At 39.3% G+C, this 25,299-nt stretch overlaps 1 protein-coding gene and 1 non-coding gene across 9 annotated transcripts; both read left to right on the top strand.

Moving 5' to 3' along the window:
* Positions 1–408: 408 nt before the first annotated feature.
* On the top strand, positions 409–25,221 carry LOC136440264 (paraspeckle component 1-like). Of its 8 annotated transcripts, none has more exons than XR_010756680.1 (21): positions 410–663; positions 1,617–1,714; positions 2,274–2,575; positions 3,279–3,374; positions 3,801–3,997; positions 4,989–5,073; positions 5,806–5,862; positions 7,195–7,303; positions 7,458–7,508; positions 7,702–7,986; positions 20,221–20,283; positions 20,723–20,833; positions 21,170–21,280; positions 21,597–21,712; positions 22,042–22,094; positions 22,782–22,836; positions 23,254–23,289; positions 23,611–23,682; positions 23,924–24,000; positions 24,241–24,310; positions 24,612–25,221. XR_010756680.1 is itself a non-coding variant. In XM_066436400.1 (11 exons), exons 1-11 carry the CDS (start codon positions 486–488, stop codon positions 12,201–12,203), a joined length of 1,704 nt encoding a protein of 567 aa, XP_066292497.1. In that variant the 5' UTR covers positions 409–485; the 3' UTR covers positions 12,204–12,803. The 8 variants fall into 8 exon arrangements, 4 of the variants coding, with proteins under 4 accessions (XP_066292497.1, XP_066292411.1, XP_066292577.1 ...); XR_010756676.1 differs by having other exon boundaries at positions 22,042–22,165; XR_010756685.1 differs by lacking the exon at positions 22,782–22,836.
* LOC136426369 (small nucleolar RNA SNORA17) lies at positions 4,629–4,759 on the top strand. The gene has a single exon (XR_010754296.1). It is a non-coding gene; the product is annotated as a small nucleolar RNA SNORA17 (small nucleolar RNA).
* Positions 25,222–25,299: the final 78 nt, after the last annotated feature.

Here is a 25,299-nt window from a genome sequence, read left to right as displayed (position 1 = left end):
TTTTAGCCTTCTAACCACTGGAAAGATCCATGGTATGTCTTTTTTATTCAAAGATTGAAAGTGACATGTATCTCGAAAACTGAAATTGCGTTCGCATGTACATGTACATGTTAGATTGTTCATCCCCTTGCTGCTGCCCCGATTTCATTCATCCGCACCCAACTTACATTAATCTTACATGTTTGATCTCTTTGCATAATATCATTCACCACTTTCAACCCATTTATCTGTTGTTTTCATCTGTGTCACACTCTCTCTCATTCCTTTCTATGCTTTGAACGAACGCCCTCAACGTTGTATTATATCCTTGATTATATTGATCTAATTTATGACACACGTGCAGCACAGCCACTCACTGACCGAAAATCTTCGGCTTTGTTCGGGCCCCTTCGGTCATTTCCGGTATGTAAATGAGTACCGCGTGAGGCAGAAGAGACGCCATTTTCAGAATTTGCGTTGTCTGGTAGTGTGCGGCTTTCATTTCGATGTCGAGAAATACGATCAAAATCGAGAAAATGCAGGACAATAAGGGGAAAGGAGACACCGACGCCCGACAGAAGAACGAACCCATCATGGCGGTAGAGCTGAAGGAACCCATGATGAAGAAAAACGAGAAGAAATTCACAGGAAGATGCCGGCTCTTTGTTGGAAATCTCACACCAGGTAAAATTTTCTGCCGTCGACACAGCGCGCAGGAAATTATTAATTTTTTCAAATATTCACCGATGTAGAATAGTCGTTGTGATATTTCTATTTTCATATATATGTTCTATGATAGATTATAACCTCTATGTGCTTTTACTGAGGGAAAATTCAATGGAAAGTGGTAAAATATCGATTGGGAAAATCTTTTAGCTGAACACAGCACGCCATGCTGCACGCGGGGCTGCGAGTGGACAGCGTGGCCATGACACAAGCAAATTTCCCCCTTCATTTCCGACCAGATTTACCGTACGATTCGTGTGAAATAGACGACAAAAAATTGTCGGTTGATGAAGAATATTTGGATGGTGATAATTTTGGAAGAATATTTAGGAAACAGTTTTTAGGACTGTTATGCATACCGACCGACCTTTGAACAAAAATGAGCGGCATGGCATAGCGTGGGTTGGAGACATAGACTTAAATAATTTTATAGAAAATTGCTGAGGTTTGAGCTCTTTTGCCCCAAGATAATGCTTTCTGCATTTGTACACACTTGAGTATGTGTTGTGCCGTTATGTCCTCAAATGCAAAGTATTTGGTGCACCGTAAATTCTTTTGCTAGCCTTTCGTCACGAAAATTTTGGACGCCATTTTATTTTTTAACCCTCGTGGTTCCAGGCACCACAAAGTTGATAAAGCACTTCTGTTGTACTAGTACTACCGTCTGTCTAGAGGAAACTGTTTCAGGGGAGAAGGTCAGTTTTTTTTAGCCTAGTCAGTGTAAGTGCTGCCCCATTACAGACACCCTTTATGTCTGCAGATACCACCGAAGAAGATTTTGTAAAGCTGTTTCAGACATATGGGGAGGTGTCTGAGATATTCCTGCGGGCTGCCCAAGGGTACGGATTACTAAAGATGGTAAGTCGGCCATGGTTAAACGGTTCTCTTTTTATTTCCTCAATTCACTCCAGATACGGACGAAGAAGCGTTCAAATCGCTGTTCCAGAAATATGGCGAGATATCTGAGGTTTACCTGAATCAGCAGAGAGGGTTTGGTTTCATCCGATTGGTGAGTTTACCCTAAGTCTGTAGTGTGGCTGGGGTTAACGGAATAAGACGTGACTCAGAAAAAAAACACCACAAAAATGGTATTTTGATGATAGAAATATCTTACACATATTTGGCATGTTTGATAAGTTCTTATTTTGCTTTTCCTTACATCCCTTTCAATCTTTGCACCTATCCTATTATTGTCACCCAAATTTTGGAAAGCCATGTGCACTGTGACTTCTATGCTATGAAAGAAAGTTCATGCTGGTTATTGATTCAAACTGTGCACAAGTATATTAATCCTCGGCTTGGATGCAGTGATTTGTAGTGCTTGCTTTGGATGGAGTGAGTTGCTGTTGTCTTTGGTTTGGGCCTGTATAAAAGAGAATGTTGAAATTTGATTAAAATTGGCCTGGCATGTAATTATGTATGCTCTGATATTCTTGGTCTTAGCTAAAAATGATCATTATGTATGTAAGAATCACAAAAATTAGAATACACCTTTACATAATTTGACCAAGTGTTTACTGCTCTGCTACCGTGCTGTCATCCATCCTGACAAAAACTGCATCCCACAGGACACACGGTATCATGCAGAAGTTGCCAAATCAGACTTGGACGGCACCATGCGGAAGGGCAAGCAGCTTCGCGTCCGCTTCGCCACACACGGCGCAGCCCTCAAGGTGACCAACCTCTCCCCACACGTGTCCAACGAGCTACTGGAGCAGGCCTTCACCCAGTTCGGAGAGGTCGAACGTGCAGTTGTCATCGTGGATGACAGAGGGCGCCCCACTGGAGAGGGTATCGTTGAGTTTGCCAGAAAGCCAGGAGCGACAAACGCCATCAAGAGGATCTCGGAAGGCTGCTTCTGTCTCACAGCGTAAGTTCCCCACTAGTAAATATCCTTTGTTTCCCAAAAGTGTCCCAACTGGTTCAAGACACTTTGTGGTTTTTCCTTTGTCTCAAAATGATGCAAATTCATCTGTCAAAATTTCACCAATTTTTTGACAGTTTTGGAGGCAATGTGATGGTAATCAAAAGTGCTGAGATGTGTATTTGACCGAATGCTGTTATGATGAATGGAACTGAATTGGACTAGAGTCTCTGAAGTGTATCTCTGAAGAGACATGTTCCTTGGCTGAACAGCACCTAAATGTTATGTACATTACATGAAACCTCAACATTGTCCAAGCCGACTCACTAGTCATGGTGTAACAAAAGATCAACCAAAGTTCTGGACATGGAACATGAATAGATAAGTTAAGTAGATCGACTCTAAGTCTTGTAGACGTCAATGAAATCTTGAGTAGGAAATATCATTTGTTAACACTTATAATGATCGTTGGCACGAAAGTGTTAGGCAATCATTTTCCAGATGTCGAAGTCAACTTATGTAAATTTGAGAGGGCAGTAAGCCAGCACATCTGGACTGGAACAATGGACTCATTGCATTATCTGAAATAAACAATCAAAGCTGTCAATTTATGCTAATTGACTAATTTGCTATGCAAATTACATTGGCTAGACATAAGGCAGGTGGTGTGTAATGAATTGTTTAGGTAATTGGATTTTTAATTTTCCAGGACACCCAAGCCAATCCTTGTGGAACCTCTGGAACAGAAGGATGAGGAGGATGGTCTGCAGGAGAAACACATCGCCAGAAATGCCAACTACACACGGTAAAGATCAATTAAAGCACTGTCCTTTTCCATCTCTTGGATTGTTTTGCTGATCAACATATGAAATGAATGAGGCCCTTCACCTGCATTCAAAGTTTTTGTTTCAAAACCCGAATAATTGTGCCAAGTCATCAGTTAATAACCTTTCAATAGCTGCCGTTTGAAGGATCTAGTGTAAACTGAGATGTGAATCCAATTGGCTGCTGTTATGATGAATGGAACTGAATTGGACTAGAGTCTCTGAAGTTTATCTGTGAAGAGACATGTTCCTTGGCTGAACAGCATTTTTGCAGACTTCCATAGAAATGTAGTCTCCTAGGGCTGAGTGTATGCATTGGAAGTAGAAAAAAAGACTGATACCTGAGTACAGTTAAGGATGTAAAATGAAGTTCTTCTGATTTACGTGTGGCCATGTTTTACATACAGTGAGCGCGAGGTTCAGCCAAGGTTCATCAATCCGTCCACGTTCGAGTTCGACATGTCTCAGCGCTGGAAGCAGCTGTACGAGATGGAGAAACAGCAGCGGGACGACCTGGAGAAACGCATCCTCTTGGCACGGGAGAAGCTGGAAGAGGAGATGCAGTCAGCAATCCATGAACACCAGGCTAACCTCATGCGCCAGGGTACGTAGGAACTGTCGTGTTGTTTAATCTGTCCCCAGTTCATACTTTTTCTTTGCAAGCATGTCTGTTTAGTTTAAGTAGTATTACACTTTGCTCATGTGTTATGAATATTTTGTAGTTCTCACCTTAAAATGTTTGTTGCTTTTGCTTTGTGGACGCTTGTTGTATTTTTGCAAGTGATTGTTCTTTGTGTCTTTTATTTATGCCTGTGGTCTTGTGCTTTTTGTAAAGCTCTCTGCTGAGTTTAATGTTTCTTGTCCTACAATGTAGGATACATTCATATGTTAAGTTCATCCTTTCAGTTTCTAGGCACAAAAAATTTGGTTCACCATAAACAAAACTGGCTCCATAAAATTGCACTAAGTTCTTATTATTGCATGTACAAATGCAAACTAATCCAAAAGTCATACTTTTTCAAAACATTCTTTGTGACATGAAAATCATTTATTCAACATACCTGAAACTGTCATGATGAAAATAACTTTATCATGCTCTGATCATCTTCTAGATGTTGATGACAAGCTCCCTTGGCTGTCTGAACAGTGAGGATTCTGTCCTTGTTCATATCACTGTTGGTGTGTAAAATTAAGTTCGTTTTAAAAGTGTTTAAGAAATCTTGAGCAAGTTCCTGTATGCCCCCCGAGGCGTTGCATCTCAGCTGACCAGTGCGGATGGTGTGTCATGGGGGGCAAAGACGAAATGGACATGTTCTGTATAAACCTTGCCTCTACTTGGCAGGAGAGTACAAAACTGCCTAACACTGGATTTGGCACTGAAATGACAGTTCTACAAGTGAACTGTTAATGCAAAATTAAGACAACCAAAAATCCTGTGCTAAAAACTGAACAAAAGTTCTTCACTGCAAAATCAAATGACCAAGTCAGCCTATGAAGAAAAAGTTTTTGGACATGTGATATGGACATCAGAAATAGCTGCAGTCTTCTATGGAATAGGTAAGTTTTGGCGTAGTTAACATATTTCCCGCCTGTAGACCTGATGCGCCGACAGGAAGAGCTACGCAGGCTGGAGGAGATGCGTCGCCAGGACGAAATGCGTCGCCGGGAATCTGAGATGAGGTATGTAGAGATTTTCATTTCAGATACAAAAGCCATGTTCATTTTTATGTCAAAATATTGGCTATTATTTTAAAGAATCTGGCAGTACATGCACTGATACTTGGTTCCTTACCAAACGATAGAAAATGAATAGATATCCAGAATCAATCTTATAGACAGTTGCAGGGTGGTTTTTTTTCTAAGATTCACCGAAGATGTGTGTTGTTTAACAAGTAACTGTTTGCCCTCCGAGGCGTTGCATCTCAGCTGACCAGTGCGGATGGTGTGTCATGGCGGGCAGATATGGAATGGACATGTTTTGTACAAACCTTGCCTCTGCTTGGCGGGAGAGTACAAAACTGCCCAACACTCAAAAATTAGACACGAGTTAGGGTTAGAGGGCACAAACTACTGCGAAATTTGCAGATTGAAAAGATCAGCTAAGAAACAAACAAATCAACTAATGCCCTCTTTGGCAGAAGTTTTTAATCTTTGATGTAGTGCTGCAGCAACATATACTATAAGGTCGTATGTATGATAGTATGACACAAAATGTCTAGTTACACAATGTATGGTATGCTTTTCACTTTGTCAGTAAACATTTATGTTAAAGTAGTTGATGCACTTTTGTTAATGGCAATTAAAGAAGGGTTTAGCACTTGTGTATTCTAAGGTGGCTAATAAGCAATTAAATGTATGTAACTGGTGTTGTGCATGTAAGGAAACCAGGGTGGTGTTGTTTGTTTTTTAAAGACGCCAGGAAGAAGTTCGTCAGCGCGAGGAGATGGTCCAGATGAGGTCGGTTGGGAGGTCAGAACATAGGCTGGTGTCGTGCCTGTAAATTATTCGCATGGTTGTGATTGCTAATCTCTGCATAGGTGGCCCTGCAGTCTATTAACCTGGCTAGAACTTGTGCTATAATAGGAGCTAATGTTGTGCCTTAGACCCCGTTCACACTCATTTTTTTCAATCGCGATTGAAGTATAATCGCGATTGTTCGATCCGATCGCGATTGAACGCAAATAAACTTTTGCGTTCACACTGCTTTTCGCCAAGTGGATTAAAGTACGCCGTGATCCGATCGCGATTGAAGCACGATTGAAGCATGCTATCGGCGATCATCTGGTAAATGTTCTTGTTGTCCTTGTTGTCCTTGTTTTGTGTCTATTTTCCGCTAGACATTGTCACTTGGTGCGGTAAATGTCCCTCTTTCGGTGACATTTCCCCAGTTTGGCCTGCACCTCCTCTCTCCCACAGATTGCGATGAGGACCCTGGTCTCCTCATCGCGCCATCTGCCACCAGCTGAAGTTACTGACGGAGTTAATCTTCTTGGGCATTGTTGACTATGAAAAGTTGTTGTTGTTGTAAAAGAGCGATCTGACGTGCGGATTGGGTTTGTTTTCCCGCGCGATGCGAACTATGACCCCACGTACCCGCATGTATGACCTCCCACCCCCGGAACCAGCCGAAATCTCCGCCGATCGCGATGGAATGAATCGTAGTTGTGTTCACACTCAAAATTTGATAGGATTGGATTGGATCCGATCGCGATTAATCCAATCAAACTACCTCCGGAGGTAGTTACAATCCAATCGCGATTGGATCGTTTTGGATCGTTCCAATCGCGATTGGGAGCGTTCACACTGAAAAAATCAATCGCGATCGGATCGATTCAATCGCGATTATACTTCAATCGCGATTGAAAAAAATGAGTGTGAACGGGGTCTTACTCTACAGGATCGGAGAGCTTCTGTAGTATAACATGTCTGTGTGGATTTGTATCTTGTGATTGAGATATGTAATGCATGGTGAGCCTGTAGGGACAACTGGAATAATCTTCTTTAGAAACTTAACATCTTTTAGAAATGCAAGGAGCGCCAGGAATTAATACTAACAGTACTAATCTGTTATTCTGCTAATAGATGCTGTGATTCAAGACTCAGAAATACCACAAATTGTAAATCAGATCTAACAAAACGTCAGCTCAGACAGAGACAAGCAACAGAATTTTATGAGGCACATTGCTCAACACAGATGGACAGTTGCATGTAGAAAATCTGCTAAAATATATCTGCTAAAAGCATGGCAATTTCTTGTGGATATGTTGGAATGGAGATGATAAGTCTGGTATCTGTTCCCAGGCGTCAAGACGAGGTCCGCCGTCAGGACGAAATGCGGCGTGAAGAGATGCTCCGCCAGCAGCAGGAGGAGGCCATGCGCCGTCGCCAGGCCGACGACCTCAGGCTCCAGGTCAGCTCGAGTTTAAGCATGCAGCATGCTAAGACATCATTTTCTGAAGTAGAACTGAAAGCGGTTGTTGCCACTGAAACTTGTTTCCATTTGTTGTCAATTCTTTTGAATGTCTATTGCCATGTTTGTAACCGTTGCCTTCTCTTTTCCTCAGAGAGAACAGGCCATGCGCCAGGATGACATGAGGAAGCAGTACATGATCCAGGTAACGCAGCAATTTTGTTTTCTGGTATCACAAAATTTTGATTGCTGGAAAACTTTCCACTCATCTTTCAGACAGCAGGAAAGGGCTTGACAATATATGCTATATACGGAAACTGCAGTGTTTCCTTTGTTCTTTCTTCATATCATGCTCATGGCATTGGATGTAATTTTGTAAATAAATATTTCCCCAACAGCAAGAAGCCATCCGTACCATGGGAGGTGGTCCTAATACTCCTGGTGGTTCCGGTGGCAACAGTGGCAGCAACTTTGGGCCAGGCGGTCCCGGGGGCCAGTCCGGGCCTGGTGGCCCCGGAGGTCCTGGAGGCCCAGGCAACATGGGCAACAATGGACCAATGGGAGCTGGAGGTCACATGGGCCAGGGTGGCGGCCACATGGGCCAAGGAGGCGGCCACATGGGCCAGGGAGGGCCAATGGGTGGTGGCGGAATGGGCCAGTCTCCAGGCGGTGGCAACATGCAGGTAAGGTACCGTACGGGTGTGGGACTGAGTGTGTGTGAGAGGATGGTATGGTGGCACAACAGTGTCCATCCATAAAATGGTTTCCCAGTCTTTCTTACCATTATTTATTGATAGTTACCAGCTATGATAGTATTAATGTTTTATGCTATCACTGGGTATTGTGTGGCATTCAAATATCTAGGGTAATTCTGAAACTTACGTCTTGGATAAAGTGGCAAGGACATGGCAAGGTACTAAACATTCTATACCTAGGTTTGAACTGGAGAGGCAGCTATATTACCTTAGTCTTATGTTGGGGTGGGGAGAAAGGTTCGTACACGTGTGTTTATGATTGTTCAGAACGAGATAAGAACCTTATACCTTCTGTCTTTATGACTATAATGTTTTGTTGCTGATAGAATTACTGAAATAGTTAATTCATAGTCATCCTCTCTCATTTGGGTACCTGATAAATAATTTCTGATGGCTTTTTCTGAGAAATAACTTGTAATAGGGAACTGGGTTACTTGTGTATTTGATTCTTACAGGGCTGTGCTTCATATGTAGAATCTTACGTTGATGACAGCTTAATTCTGTCTTAGTGAACAGCACTTCTACTGACAACATTTCTGCGTAACATTAAAGTGACATACTCAAATAAGAAAAAATATCATTAGTTTTGAGCTTTTGAAGCCAGTTGTGGTTGAAAATCTGAACAGTTCTGGGTCCCATTGTATCTGATATATCTTAACTTAGGAGGCAACAATTTATATTGCTGGTCGATTTTCAGTAAAAGCCTAGCCTGGGACTAGTGTAGCAAAAGTCAATACAATGATTTGAAAAAAAAGTGCAGGGATTTGCAGAAGAACAATCTTATTGAACCTGTGTGGGTGGGGGTGACACACATGTACTTTTGTGCAGCCTTTTGTTTGTAGCTTGTGTCTTAGGTGCAAAACTGCACTTTGCAGTACAACAGCCTTGCATTTTCCTGTGGGTCACAAACATGTTATCTCATAGTTTCATAACTACCACAATTTGTGATCCACAAATCATGGATGAGCTGCAATATTTACTTCCGAGTCGCAAGGTTTATTGTTATGTCTGTTCTTTTGAATACATAGCAATATGAAATATTCTCTGAAACTAGGGTGGGTGACAGTGCCTCTCCAGTCATCATCCAGCACTTAATGTCTCAAGAAGGAACACCAACCCAAGATACCTATGTTAGTTAAGTTACAATCCGCCCGTGGAAGCCTTGCCATGTCCTTGCCATACGTTTCCATGTCCATAATGATATTCAGTAAAACTTTGTACATGAGCTTCAATCTATGGGGAATCATTCAGGTCATATGTTGGGAAGGATACAGCCTCCAGAATTTCTCCAACGTGTATAAAAATTGGTTTGAAGTCTGTTGATGCAGTGTAACCAATATGAATACTGAATACAGTCAGGTTGTTGTGTCATGTATATTTATACATAACAACCATATATTTGTCTCATAGAATTAATACAAAATGTGGGAAATGCTGCTAATGAATTAAATACCATGGAATTGACTTGGGGTCTACTGGTTGATGTATTTTTTTTAGCAGCAGCAGTTTCTGTAGACATGCTAGAAACTTGCAGTAGATATGAAAAAACATCACTTTTCACATGGATTAGATGTAGGTTCAAGTTCAGTCATTTTGTAAGTGATGAAAACAGTTGAAATTTGTGATTTTTTTTTTATGTGCAGGTCTCATTGTTGTATTTTGCCATATCCATGATATGAATATTATGATGAGTTTAACAGCATCCTGTTAGCATTTTCTGTACCTAAATGCAGCTGTGATAACTTTGTATCCTTGTATGCTGAGTTTTGTAAATTATGCAGGGAAAAGGTGATGCTGATACAGTTTCCACATGTTTGTAACTGTATGTCATCTACCTTAAAGTTAAACGGTAGAGGTCTATGTCTGGTAAAGCCAACCATACTATTTTCTTAATCAAGCTTTTGCCAGTCAGTAATGGGACTGGGTTATTTTCTATCATCCTCTGTTGGTGATTGAAGAACTCTTTAAATCATTGACTTTGTTCTGAATCATATAGATGTTAGTGTCAAAGAAATATGGAGGGAAAAAGCATATGAAGGAAAGTTTAATTTTGTATTTCTCAATACAACTCGTACTATATATTGTCGCAACTTCCGTTGATGCTCAGCCTTCACTTTGTCTTTTTATTCTTTAGGATTTTTGTTTCTGTCTGTTGGCTGTCGTGCATTCAGTAATATTACGCTACAAACTGATACATATGAGGGGTATTGAGACATTCTTGCTTCTTTTAGTTAACTACTGATAACAAAGGTGTACATGTCATTACACGTTGGAGGTCTGGAGGCTGTATATTGGGGTACTGTGGCAACTTTCTTATCTTGATAGCCTAATAGTAATACTAGTTATAGTGATAAGCCTAAGGACATATGGACTTCTGCAAATAGTATTTGATAAGTCTTCAATACTATAAAGATATTACTTTTAGCTCTGTACATGTAACATTACTTCAACTTTTATTCACAGGATACTTAATCAGGCATGACTTGTTATTACACCAGTGACGGAATGATTTTCTATTATTGAAAGGCTTGATGATGTTGTATTAAACATGGTTGGGCTAAATTTTTTATGTCACAATATGGCCAAAAGAATGTTCATTTTGAAACTTCATTCAATAGAAGTTTTTAAAAGTGATACTGTAATTTGGGAATATTTTGAACATTGACAAATAAGTCAGGCTTCAATATATCTTGCATTTTTACAGTATTAGATATGATTTTTTTCGGGCACAAGTTAAATTTGACAAACCAACATTTATGTCCAATATTGCATCATTTGTCAGATCTATTCTGTTACTGGTCTTAGGGTCTTGGCAATAACTCAGTTACGATCAGTTGTCAGTTTCTCCAGATCAAATCTTGCAGTTTTTGCAGCCTTTTTCTATCAAGTTATTATACCATCAATTCAATAGCTTTTTTGCCCTCAGATATAGATCCCTGAGTTCAAGTCTTTCAGAATTTAGCAAAACCTATTGTGGAGCATTACTGTGAAATATATCATTGCATTAGTCTCAAAACAAGCATCTGCAGCTCAGTCTATTTTGAAGACAATAATGTATTTCAGACAAGTGATATTTGCTTTCATATGTGCAAATTTATGGTTCTGATGTAAACGTGTAGCTTGATGAAGGAACGCTAAGGACAGCATTAATTGGTCCGAAATATTTTTTTTTTGTTAAGGCGAGATAAAAAAATTTTTGTTTGAATTTAGGTTGAAAATAATTCCAGTATCTCAACTGCAAGTTTAGACCTGTTTCTTTTGTTTGAAAAGCTGTGTTGAACTGGACAAGCATTTAATCGCTTGATCCAGTAAAGCAGTTTCTGAATGAAAAGAGACCGTATAAGTGTTTCTTGGCGCCATTTTTCTTTTAGACCCAATGAGACATAGAATTACAGTCGGAGAAGATCGTACGAATTCATTACTCTGTAGCTGTTACTACTACTTGTTCTGTTGTATCAGCTTGATGTACACAGTTCATCTTAAAAACTGCCGTTGTATAGTTTTTGTGGTAGTTCTCTTTTACAGATGGCTTCATTGTGGTACAGAGAGACTGCCTGAGCAGCTGTGCACAGTAAGTTTTGTGTCTGTAGATAAGGGATGACGTTGCTAACCAAATCCTCAACTTTCTCTCTCCCCTCATGTACCCGTTTTGCCCGGTGACTGCTTGCTGTGTACTGATGTGGACATGCCTGGAACATCTTATACATCACCCTACAACTTGTGGATAATACTGCATATCATAAATGGACTTGACTTGATTCACTGGCACTATATGAATCTTGTGGACACGTACCACCCTGCCTTGTTGGCAAATACCAAACCGTTGTGGGATTTGAACACTTTGCTCTGTGGTTGGCCCACGCGTTGCCTGTGGAAATAAATAACAGCGTCAGAGTCGATTTGACCAGCCACCTCCCGGCATGGGTGGCCCCGGCGGCAGCATGAGCCCCATGGGTGGGGGCGGGATGGGCCCTGGGGGTCCCCGAGGGGGTGCTGGCCCTAGCCCAGGCCCCGGACCCAGGGGAATGGGAGACATGGGGGGTCCACGTGGCCCAGGTGGGATGGGGAGCCCTGGGATGGGGATGCGTCGACCAATGATGGACCAGGGACCTCCAGACTACGAGATGAAGCGCCGTCGCTATTGAAAACTTATATAATGTCGCGTGCATTTCTACTCTTAAGCTAATATCAATGTATTCATAGATAGAAGACTAGCCAAAACGTCTCTATTATCTTGAAGTTCGGTTGGTTTGAAGATTTTGCTTCATTTTGAGAAGGAAAAGGATAAAAAGAGAAAGTTTCCTTTCATTGTAAATACTAGACATTCCGTTATTCTTGTGCCTGTCTTGTAGCCAAACTTTCAGTTAGGTATTTTTGAAAAGATACTGAATAAGCAGTGCACTCTAAATTTTGATAAAAAGTTGCGCCTGTATTTCCTGTGGACAAGGTGTTCTTGGTCTAGTGAAACGTACCACTTCTCCCTAAACATATATCGTGTACTTTTAGATCTAAATCATGCTACTCAAGAACTATTTGACTTAATCTGTTATTACTATACCAGTAACACTGCTTCACGGCAGCAGTTATGAAGAACATGTGGTGTCTTTTACTTCTATATACAGTAGTAGAATGTTGTGTACAAATAATCAATGGAGGTACAATATCATGTTAAATGTTTGTAGGTGTTAGTGTTGACGAAGATTTTCATGAGTACCATTAAAAGACGTCTGTCATAAAATTCACAAGTCTTTACAAACTTTGTTGCTTTCTTTGTAGGTTTTTGATGTGGTATGTCAGTTGTAAGTTTTACCAAGTTAATGAGATTTTAATCTTGACAGATAGTGTAAGGCTCATCTTTGATTAAAAATTTTACTTTCAAACAATGAAGAAAAGTTCAGATTTTGTCCAGAAGTAGTTAGAACATGTCTCCTTAAAATTAAAACATTTGACCCTTATGAGAGATAAATGTGATAAGTAATAAAATAATGTCCAATGACTTCATTTTTCCAGAACTGTTTGACTCTATTACCATTATCGTGAAAAAACTCTAGCGATAAGCAGTATGCCTTTCTAAACGCCAAATGAGATAGTTTTCCAGCTCAGATAATCTCATCGGGTCTTGCTGATTTTGAGGATCAAATGATAACTAGTTTCTCTGGAGACAACACACTTGAAAATATTGTCCTCTCAATGTACTCACCGCCAGACGATACAGTGCTGTTTTTGTCTAGAAGTACTTATTATGGTGAAATATGATACCGCTGCAGTCTGGTCAAGGAAACACAATAAAACTGCTTTTGTCTGTTCAAGATCATGCGTTAGATAACCAGCCTCTCAGATAGTACATCCACGCGGGGAATGCCATAATTGTTTTTCTACACAGATTTTTTTTTAGGAATTCTTTGGGTTTTGTTTGTGGGGTGGGCAGATCATTCATTCTTTTTGTTTTCCCAGTTAGGGCTTACCAACATGGTGTTTTGCCTCCTACTTGAAGTTTCGACTTCACTCTTTAACCACAATATCATTGTCTGGTGTTGATAAATGTTGATTTCTTCAGACTTTTCTTTTACCTGATCAGCGCAGTGGATCATGGGTACCAATGTATTCAACTCAGTCTGAGAACCTTCTAGATTTTCTATTAAAAATTCAGCGTTTTCAAAATGTTGTGAAAGGTTCCCAACAGTACACAAAGACAAGATAATTCTTTGATTCCTCTCCTATTGCTGCATCACCATACTTTGCATGAATATCTATTCTTCAATGTCTGATCTTGGGTTTCAGATTTTTTTTTTTTTGCCCATCATTGGCATAATTTAAGTGTAATAAAGGTGATATAAGAACATAGTATTGATGCCATGAACTTGAAAACTACAATGTATAAAAAAGTCAGAATATGATATTCTTGTGTTTGACATTTTTTATTCTTGTGTTTGACATTTTTGCCAGAGTGTCTACTGTACAGCAATAATTGGCCAATAGGAGCAGAATAGCAACAGTTGCAAGCATAAAGTTGTAATTGCTATGAACCAGCAATGTGAGGATGGTTTCCTCCACAAAGGTTTTGGGTTTTTTGCTAGTTTTGTTAAATTTTTTGCAGATACTTGTCCAATACACCATACTTTTCAGAAACCTTTCTAGCACGATGATACTTGGAGGGTGTCAAGTATTCTGCTGACAATAAAGACATTGCAGAACATGCCTTTTACCTTCGCCGAGAAGGTTATTGTTGTTGTGATGCTGATTAGACTTTTTCCAACTTGTTAGGTATATACATAACATAACATTCAGTAAGAACACTACCATACCTTTTGAACAAGTAGAGGGCTTACATTTTTCTGTACTGATTGGTCATGAACAGATGACAAGCAGTCTGAAATTCATAACTAGACCAGCACATTCAATCCTTAATGATAAGAAGAAATGTAACTTGTTTCCTTTGCCATTCTTGCAGCGTGGCCAATGTTAGTAGTAAATGGGTAAATGATGCAAGTTATGTACAACACTTGCAAGTACTATCGTTCTTGAATGGTAAAAGAAAAATCTTTATCCAAATAGCTTTCTTACAAGCTTATACTTCCCTACATTTTTCTCGTAGTAAGTCAATGGTATGATATTTTTACCCTTTGTGGAAAACATAGTATGATATTGATAATGAATGACTCAGGATGGTGATATTGCCTCTTCCAGAAATATCAAGATGTGCTGTGAAGTGGAAGTTGTGTACATTGATGGCCAGGCTCATATTAAAGCTTTTGAAGTTATGTGGGATAAATGGAAACACATCAACTGGATAGTCTGAAAAGGATAGAAAAACTTAAGATGATGGAAGGAACAATTTGTAAACTTTGATGATATGAAAACGGCCATTTCCAATATGTTTGTCAGCTTTTGGACCTGAGAGCCTTATTGTAAAAACAGGAGTAGAAACTTTAATCACAGATACATTCACCACATACACTTAAATACCTGAACACAAGCACATCGAATACAGGAAACTACCAGCAAGTTGTGGCAAAAATACATACAGTAAACCTGAAACATGTCACCAAGCTGTAAAGCAGCAGAAGTGGATATTGCTATTGTTTCAAGATAAGAACAAGGAGAAGACTCCAGAACTTGAAGGATCAGTTGTGTCAGAGGCTTGTTTCTGGCAACTTCTACTGCTTAGTCAATAAAAGTCTTGTCTCTGTAGCTGGCATTCATTCCTACAACTGCTTACCATGATGATGTGGTCAGTAACACTGACTTACCATATTGGACTTTATAATTATGCTGTTCAACATTGACCACAAGTGCAAAAAAGTCCTAATGTAGATGATTGGAGATTCTTCATACAAACTGAGATGACATAGATTACAAAGCTGGAGGTAAGTCTCTTTACTTAGTTCTGTGAATCTTTTCATGTGGAATATAGCATAGACCAGTGATTATATTCCCCTTCCAGTGGGAAGGGGGATATACTGTTTTTGCTTGCCTGTTCTTCTTCTTCTTCTTCTTCTTCTTCTTCTTCTTTCTTCTTCTTCTGCCAAAAACCAAGTAGATGTGCGGTGGTAGCTCTACTAATGGTTTTACAGAAAGTTATATGTACCTTATGTTATATGGTACGGATGTTATATTTGAGATGTAGGTACCTTTAGGAAAGGTGAATACACCTGACAAGAAATTATGCTAATGAGGACATAATTTGCATAATCTATGCATACACTTGTATTTCCCTTACCGTAAAAACTGTGGATGTCATCTTTGAGATGTAGGTACCTTTATTAAAGGCGAACACACCTGGACATAAATTATGCTAATGAGGACCTCATTCGCATAATTTATGCATAAACTTGTATTTCCCTTACTGTAAAAGCTGCGGATGTCATCTTTAAGATGTAGGTACCTTTAGGGAAGGTGACAGCACCTGGCCATAAATTATGCTAACGAGGACCTCATTTGCATAATTTATGCAGAAACTTGTATTGCCCTTACCGTTAAAGCTGCAGATGTCATATTTGAGATGTAGGTACCTTTAGGGAAGGTGAACACACATGGCCCTGAAATATGCTAATGTGTACCTCATTTGCATAATTTATGCAGAAACTTGTATTTCCCTCACCGTAAAAGCTGCAGATGTCATATTCGACATGTAGGTACCTTTAGGAAAGGTGATCACACCTGACCAAGAATTATGCTAATGAGGACCTCATTTGCATAATTTATGCATACACTTGTATTTCCCTTACCGTAAAAGCTGCGGATGTCATCTTTAAGATGTAGGTACCATCAGGAAAGGTGAATGCACCTGGCCATAAATTATGCTAATATCCTCATTTGCATAATTTATGCAGAAACTTATATTTCCCTTACCGTAAAAGCTACAGATGTCATATTTGAGATATAGGTACCTTTAGGAAAGATGAACACACCTGGCCATGAAATATGCTAATGAGGACCTCATTTGCATAATGTATGCACGAACTTGTATTTCCCTTACCGTAAAAGCTGCGTATGTCATCTTGAAGATGTAGGTACATTTAGGAAAGGTGAAAGCACCTTGACATAAATTATGCTAACGAGGACCTCATTTGCATAATTTATGCAGAAACTTGTATTGCCCTTACCGTAAAAGCTACAGATGTCATATTTGAGATATAGGTACCTTTAGGAAAGGTGAACACACCTGGCCATGAAATATGCTAATGAGGACCTCATTTGCATAATGTATGCACGAACTTGTATTTCCCTTACCGTAAAAGCTGCGTATGTCATCTTGAAGATGTAGGTACATTTAGGAAAGGTGAAAGCACCTTGACATAAATTATGCTAATGAGGACCTCATTTGCATAAATTATGCAGAAACTTGTATTTCCCTTACCGTAAAAGCTGCAGATGTCATATTTGAGATGTAGGTACCTTTAGGAAAGGTGAACACACCTAGCCATGAATTATGCTAATGGGGACCTTATTTGCATAATGTATGTATAAACTCGTCTTTTCCTTACCGTAAAAGCTACGGATGTCATATCTGAGATGTAGGTACCATCAGGAAAGGTCAGAAAACCTGGCCATAAATTATGCTGATGAGGGCCTCGTTTGCATAATTTATTCATAACTTTATTACTTCATAACACCCTTACAGTCAATGCTAAGGATGTCATATTTGAGGTGTAGGTAATGGGAGGGGAATATCCTGCATTTTCCCGAAAATCTTGCCATTCTAGTTACTGTTCATGATTGCAAAGATGATGATGAAATGCTTCTTGTCAAAAATTAGCAAAGGTTGAACCTCCATACCAAAGGGTTGCTTTGAGATAACAAATAAATACAATATCATTAGCTGCCTCAGTCATACGAGAAGATTTTGCAACCCTTGCATCTGTGATTGAAACTGTAGTCACAGTAACAGAGTAGACTAGCTGTCCACTACTGAGCTTGTACATGTTACCCACTGCTAAGGTACATCCATACCTGAGGACTTCATTTCAAGATAAATATAGTCTTTATCGTCCAAATACTGAAGACAACCTGCTTACCTTGGTCCAGCAATGTTGCTTACCTAAGTCTTAGTTCTGTTTGTAACTTAGCATATTAAGCTTCTGGTCTGAACATGCTTATTTGCTTTGCCAAATAACTGTACAACAACAGATTGACATCACTGTTGTGTACTTGTTAAGTTGCACCATGTTACATTGACACTGACAATACAGAGCAGCTTGCAGAGATGTGCATAAAGATCCTCCTCACCAAAGGCTTATCAAGGAACTGCAAATTACAGGTACTGGAGTCCCCGTGGAAGGTATGTATTGTACTAAGAGTAGGCCTGTAATACATGTACATTGTGTGCCAGATTGCTTGTGGGAATATATCTGACTAAGGAGAAGTTTAGAAGAGACAGTGTACTTGTCAATTGATAACTTTGAAGCACAACTTACAAGGTGTCTGTTGGGAATAGAGTAGTGCTGTAAAGTGTAACAGCCGTCATACATTCTGAAATAACTGAAAGGGTATATTCCGTACATACTTGACAGCGATGGGACCTTTGGTGTCAACTGTAAAAGATTATATTTGAAATGGTACAGGATGTATGATTGTGTTTGAAACAAATTTCTTCACAGCTAGGACTGGTTGTTTGGTGCTCCCTGTGCAAAACTATGACAAGTGCAACATAGCTACCACTCCCAATGGTAGTAAAGAAACCTCAGCACATTATAACTAGTTCAAGTATATGTGACTTCTGTGCGATTCATGCTGCTGTTGTGTACAATGTACATGAAGCAATACTGCAGAGGCAAATGCTATGTAACCTTCCACTTGTTTCATGTAAAAGTTATCCACATGATTGACATAGAAATACTTAAACATAATGATGGTAACAAGCTAAATGTTACATGACGTGTAGTGAAGAGTTCTTATGAGTCTGATCCCAGGTAGGTAATTCACAATGATGGTTTCTTTGATCTGGTGCCCAGTAAAGATAATACACCTTACATCTTTAAAGTGATAAAGAAGCTGCAATTTTGAGCATGGACATTTTTGTAGTCTGATATAATGCAGGATTTCTGCACACAATCCTCAAATGAAAGCTGATTTTTTGTTTGTTTAATGGGACATCTATTAACTCCTTGTGTGCCATTAGATTTAGAAGGGAAAATTCTAGCAGAAAGCTGGTAGTAGCAAGACTTTCTCAGGGTCAGTCTAGTTTTGACCTCCTTGATCTTGTTCACCTTGCAGTGAGCAATGTATACGTATGTCCTCAATTATGCTTTACATGCAAGGATTTGATGAAGGGGAACAATACATGATGCAAACATACTTGCAGGTTTGTACAGTGTAACAAACACTCTGATTCTTTTATCTGCTTCTCATCATATTTATCACAGTGTTTTTGCCAAACCAACTTTCCCTGATTCAGTTTCCAGGACAAGTATGTCCATGACAAAAATGCTAATTGAAGAACTATCTTGGGCACAGACAAGATTTTCATGCCATTGTCAACGTACTTGCGACATCTTCCCTTGCTGTGTCTTTCTCCATTTTCACTTATCATCCTTCTGAAGTTACATGTTGTTGAAATGACAGATTCTTCATGGAACACTGTGGGACTGCTGATAATTCTTTTGTGAAGCCTTGCGCACATGTAGTTAACATGTACATGTACTTGAAAGAGATGTAGAACATACTGCCACATAAAGACTACCGTAACTTGGTACAGAATGTCGTCTTAACGTAATGCAATCAGTGTTTGGTCAAACCGACATAGTAACAGTGTGCGCTTGTGTTCAATTGTGTAGCTTTTTGCCGGTGTGTTTTTCTACTTCTATGGCATTTACCCAGCCACAAGTCTATAGTCTTCTGAACTAGAGAATTAACTCCTAAGACCTCACAATACAAAATAATGATTTCCACTTTGAACGTTGTCACCTTAATAAGAGCACCAAGCAACCAGTCCCAAGCCTTGTTATGACACCAAAGGTTCCATCAACACAATGACTTGAAGTAAGCTACATGAAGTTACCTTGTAGTTACTGTAATCACATACAGGATAACTCAGCTGTGTTGTATTGACCTTCCTTCATCACGTAGGTGACTTTACTGGTACATATGTATGCAATTTTCATAAATGAAAAGCTGTGTGAAAGTCTCCATATGGTAAGGCTCAAGTCAGTTGCATGCAATCAAAGGGGAAACAGACCGTTTTTGAAGCATAAGTATTTCAATGATTCATGGTTGAAAGTTGGGCAGGGGGAAGCAGAAAAGCTGAACAGGAGGCTGGAGCATAATTGACATAAAATGGAGATAACAAAGGGAATGAGGACATGACCAAACATACTGCAAATATCAGTAGAAATCAAAACAGTTGATTGCTCTTCAGTGAATGATGGGAACATGATGTCACAAATGGCAGTATGCATTTTATATGTTTCAAGTTATGGTAACAGCCTTATATACCGTTGTTACTTTGATATCTTAGAATTGCAATCAGACTAAGTGATATAGCCCTCCGTAGTTTTCCATATCATGAGTGACAATTTGGCATAGCTTGAAGGGTTGAAGTACATTAATTACACGGCATATCCTGACTTAAATCTTGAAGTCCTGCTCAATTCTGACAGACCTGTAAAACCGCAATGATTTGGGGACATGACTGACTTCTTTTGATGTTTTCTTACCCTGCAGCATGGATGCACAGTATTGCAGTGGAAACCATCAGTTACTATGGCAACCAAGCTGTACCAACAGGTGGGTCTTGTGGTCAGGTCATGAAGTAAATGTTGAATTGCTCCTGCCCATTATATTTTTAATGGAAAAGGAGCATTTTTGATGGAGAGATGTGTTTGAAAGCTAGAATTTATACCAATGAACTTAAATTTCATCTCCCAGAAAGTATTTGGCTATTATATTGTATTAAGATATTGTTGATTTTGTATGTTAGACCTTTGGAAGAGTTGGTTGCTATGATGTTGAAATGTTCAACTGCTATGAGTGTGGCCCTGATGGGAACACACTTTGAGTCCAATGTTCTTCTGAGCAGCTCTTCCAATTCTTATAAACATCTTAAAAACAACAAACGTAATTTTAGTCCAAGGTTCAAAAGTACTTTTCAAATTTGAGATAGAAGTAGTTTTGATAACAACATTAACAATGTTTAATGGACAACTATGTTGTATGTTCTGAACAGGCTACTCACAGGCCATGTGTGATAGTGAGCTGAACATTGTGGCCATCTTATCGCCATCCAATCACTATGCTGTGAACCTGCATGAAGACTGCACCCTTGGTAGTCATCAAGGTATGTCAACTTCTATCCATTCTTTATTTCTGTATACCAGGTTTGTTAACATTTTCAAGAATCTTTCATATATGATTCTCATTTGTCAAATTATGGCACCTATTGAAATGGAAGGGGTCAAAGTTATAAGAAACATACATGGGTAGGATGATAAAAGTTGGATTGCTGTGATGATGTTTATTTTGGTTGTGAATCCTGGTTAAAAGGCAGGTGTACGAACCGAAACATGTGACTAAGGCGGACTGAGCAATCCTGACTACACACTGTTTCCTCACCTTTGAATTTGTGCGAGGTTCATTTTACAGTCTGAATGTTGTACATGTACTTCTATTTCAGATTGTGCACTCACCACTTCGTGTGACTGTGAGTTGCTGAGTAGTGTGACCATCTCACCACAGTCCTGTTGTTATGCTGTGAACCTGCAACAAGACTTCATGCTCTTCAAATGTAAGCTACGAAGTCAAGTTCAGGGATCGATTCTGTGTGCAAGATTTGATGTTTTGAGAAGTAGTTCATTTTTATACTTATTCTCATACTTGTGGAATATTGGCAATTAATTGAATCATAGTGCGGTTTGAAACGATGAAAGTTTACCAGATTGCGGTGATGATGGTTATTTTGGTTGTGAATCCTGGTTAAAAGGCAGGTGTACAAACCGAAACATGTGACTAAGGCGGACTGAGCAATCCTGACTACACAGGGTTTTCTCACCTGTGGATTTGTGTAAGCTTCATTTTAGATTCATTTTGTACCTCCATTTCAGACTGTCCACTCCCCTTGCAGTGACACTGCGATGCTGAGCCGTGTGACCAACTCACCACAATCCTGTTGCTTTGCGGTGAACCTGCAACGAGACTGCCTAAGTGATGATGTTCATGGGTAAGCTACAAAGTCACCTTGCATTTTTGTACATTGTATCTGTGTGTCAGATCGGTGTTTTGAGAACTTTTATTTAGATTTATTCTCAAGTGTTTGTCAAGTCATGGCAACTGGTTAATATAGAATGGGTTTTAAAAGGATGAGAAATTAGCAGATTGCGGTGATGATTTTTATTTTGGTTGTGAATCCTGGTTAAAAGGCAGGTGTACGAACCGAAAATGTGACTAAGGCGGACTGAGCAATGCTGACTAGTACTCTACAATGTTCCCTCACTGTGAATTCTCTGGGCTTTTGTGTAATCTTCATTGTTCTCTTCTGTTGTGCTACAGAGTGGAAGAGTCCAAGGAGGATCCCAGATGCTGACAGCCTTCATCTACAAGTTGTAAGCAACTGTGCAGAGGACATGTTTTAACCAAGAGTGTTGCTAATCCTACCTGCATGCTGCAGTGCTGTGTATGTGTTCTGTTCTGTTTTACATAACATTCTACTAAATACAGGCAACGCCAATTGATTTCCTTGCTTGTCAGGCTTGAATAAGTATGCTTGCATCTCATGTGCTACTCATACATTAATCATTAACATTGATTTGACTAATAATCTCTAATTGACTGCATCAGTAAACCAACTTTGAATATTCTGCTTCTTTCTTGTAAAACAATGAATTTAAAATTCTCTAGCATGTATTTTTTTTACTTCAGTTTGACAATCAGAAATCATTAATGGAGATCTGAATAAAACTGAAAATGATAGGTTTGGTTATATTCAGATATCTCATTTTAAGTGGTTTTAGTAACAAATTGTCCATGAATTCATTGGAAGGCACTGTTTCATTATGTTCTTTAATTTCGAAATACATGTATGCAAGAATCAAGGAAATAAATTGGAGGGGTCAAATGTAATCAACACTGATTTCTGTGATGATTCGTTTTTACGAATGCCCCTGTATGATTGGTCACGTGACCTGGGTGATTTGTAACAGTCCTATCTGAGGAATGAACGAAACTAATTCTTCCTTGATAATTTGAGTTGTTCTTGAGGTAACAGTCGTTCTTGTTGGAATGTTTTTCAGGCTGGGAAGCAGCTTTGCATGACTGGATGATAGGGTACCTCACATGCATGTCATTGTGAGTGCCTTTTCCAGATAACACTTTTTCCTAACCTTGTCTAGTTTAAGTTAAGAAAGTTTGAATTGAGTTTCTAAACTTCCTTGCTAGCCTAAGTGTCACCCTAGTTAGTTCCAGGGCTCCCATTTTCTCCTTTGACCACTGAACAGAGAGAATGCGAGCCCTGGAACTAACTACGATGATACTCATGCTAGATGCTTGCTTAAAAAAGAAGTAACAAACTTACGTATATATCACAGTTCAATGATGAGTCATCAGAGTGCCATATGAATGGTTCACCATGATTTTATGTATGATGAAAAGCTGAGAACATACACTGACACTACTGACCTCCGTTGTTTTGTCATGTTTGCTGTAAAATTACAACCCTCTGAACTTCAGTCTGACGTCATTTATTATTCTTGCCTTCCTCTTCAGGCATCAACAATGGTGACCAGTGAACACCATTTCCTGGTAAGCAAAATTACGAGCATAAAAACTTGCATTGTGTAAAATCATAAGGTTTAGCAGATATCCTACATTGTGACCCATTCCACACAACACATCTCTTCTAATGCTATAGTACTAAAGTCAGTTTTACTGTCACTTTGTAGCTAGGTTCTTGTGTGGTGTTCTATGATGATTGTGGAATTACCGAATGACTTGGGTTCACACTCAAGCATGATTCCACCTTCCTGGCTGCTTTTTATTCTGAGGACACAACTGACATAGTCCTAGCTGTTGATGTCTGTCTCTGTTGTAAGCCAGCTCCTAAGATGCCTCTTTCTTCTTCAGGTACCACAGAAAGGGTTTGTTCTGTATGCAGTATGAAGGACACAGCTTAACACCCTACCATCACGACACATGGTAAGACAGTCTACATTAAGTGCTTAATGTATCAAGTTGTTTTGCATTTGAAGAGTTGATATCATGCTGTAGAAAAAAGTTGTTCTGTGATGAGTGTGGAATTACCGGATGATTGACATTCGTCATGATTCCAACTTCCTTGGCTGCTTTTTATTCTGAGAACACTTTCTGACATGTTCCTAGCTGTCGATGTCTTTCTCTATTGTTTATTCAGTTGCTAAGCTGCTTCTCCTTTCTTCAGGTACCACTGACAGAGCTTGCTCGGTTTGCAGTTGTATGAGGAACACATAGCTGAAGATTATATCATCACAACGAAAAGTAAGACATTTTACAGAAACTTCTTAATTCATCACATGCTTTGTATATTCTAAGGTTCGGAATGCTGCTGTAGACAAAAGTTGTTCTGTGATGATTGTGGAATTACCGAATGATTGACAACCGTCATGATTCCAACTTCCTTGGCTGCTTTTTATTCTGAGAACACTACTGACATCTTCCTAGCTGTTGATGTCTGTCTCTGTTGTTGACCACTTGCTAAGTTGCCTCCTCATTTTTCAGGTACCACAGAGGGAAACTTTTTCTTCATGTCTTCTGAAGAGTGACACAGGAGTTGAATACATAACACATGGTAAGATCACAGGATGTTATAGAGAAGTGTGCTATAGAGAAGTGTTCTGTGATGAGTGTGGAATTACCGGATGATTGACATTTGTCATGATTCCAACTTCCTTGGCTGCTTTTTTTATCTGAGGACACACTATCGATTACGTTACATCTCTGTTAAAGGGAAAAACATGTACATTAGAGGTAAAGTTACAAGTACAAGCCAACTGATATTTTGGATTTGTTAGAATTTACCAGCATTTGCTGTGCATTATTTTTGTTAAGTGACTTTTGACACCATACATTTTCATCTGTATTTTCCTCAGGTTGGGAAACTTGAATGATGATGAGCTGACTGATCCTGAGTTGAAGCCACCTCACTGGTCTGTGTGTTGCTGCAAGACTCCAGTATGCTGTCACCAGAAACTGGATATCTATACCCTCCTGGGGTTTACATGGACATTGTGAATAGAAGATAGTAGAAATGGTCTCAAACGGCTTGTGTACAAATTATATATCTTGATGGAAAGAACATTTTTGGGTCAATTTGGAACATAGACAAAATATCATGTAGTAAGGATGAGTTTTGTGATCCTATGTCTGTACAATACATGTATTTGTCTGCTAGTGTGTGCTTTCAGCTGTTGAAAGGCTATACTAAGTCTTATACAAGTTGTTCCTCGGAATTCGTGTCAACAAACCAGTGTCCAATGTTCTTCGTATGATGCTCAGTATTTGCCACCAGACAAAATATATCACAGGTCTTTATATGCAAGCCCTTAGCAAGGTACATGTGTATCAGGTATTCAGGTTCATTACCTACTTTTAACAGGAAGACGATGCTAAGTGACATTTGGTCAACACTGATGTAAGATCTTTTTGTCAAATGTGTAATGTCTGCAGACAGAAATTTGAATAAAATCCAGCTTAACATTTTCTTTTATCTGTCTTAAGTTATTTATATGGATTATAGGCAAACCAGTTATGACATTAGTTAGGAGTAGGCCACTGTGA

Source organism: Branchiostoma lanceolatum, chromosome 1 (genome assembly GCF_035083965.1).
Source record: "Branchiostoma lanceolatum isolate klBraLanc5 chromosome 1, klBraLanc5.hap2, whole genome shotgun sequence".
Lineage (NCBI taxonomy): Eukaryota > Metazoa > Chordata > Leptocardii > Amphioxiformes > Branchiostomatidae > Branchiostoma > Branchiostoma lanceolatum.
This window is presented reverse-complemented; position numbering and strand designations above follow the sequence as displayed.

Coding starts and splice junctions, on each gene's coding strand:
- LOC136440264 (XM_066436314.1), top strand. CDS start 486: ATGTCGAGAAATACGATCAAAATCGAGAAAATGCAGGACAATAAGGGG. Junction 664..1,465: donor TGTTGGAAATCTCACACCAG/GTAAAATTTTCT, acceptor TTATGTCTGCAG/ATACCACCGAAGAAGATTTT. Junction 3,998..4,988: donor GGCTAACCTCATGCGCCAGG/GTACGTAGGAAC, acceptor TCCCGCCTGTAG/ACCTGATGCGCCGACAGGAA.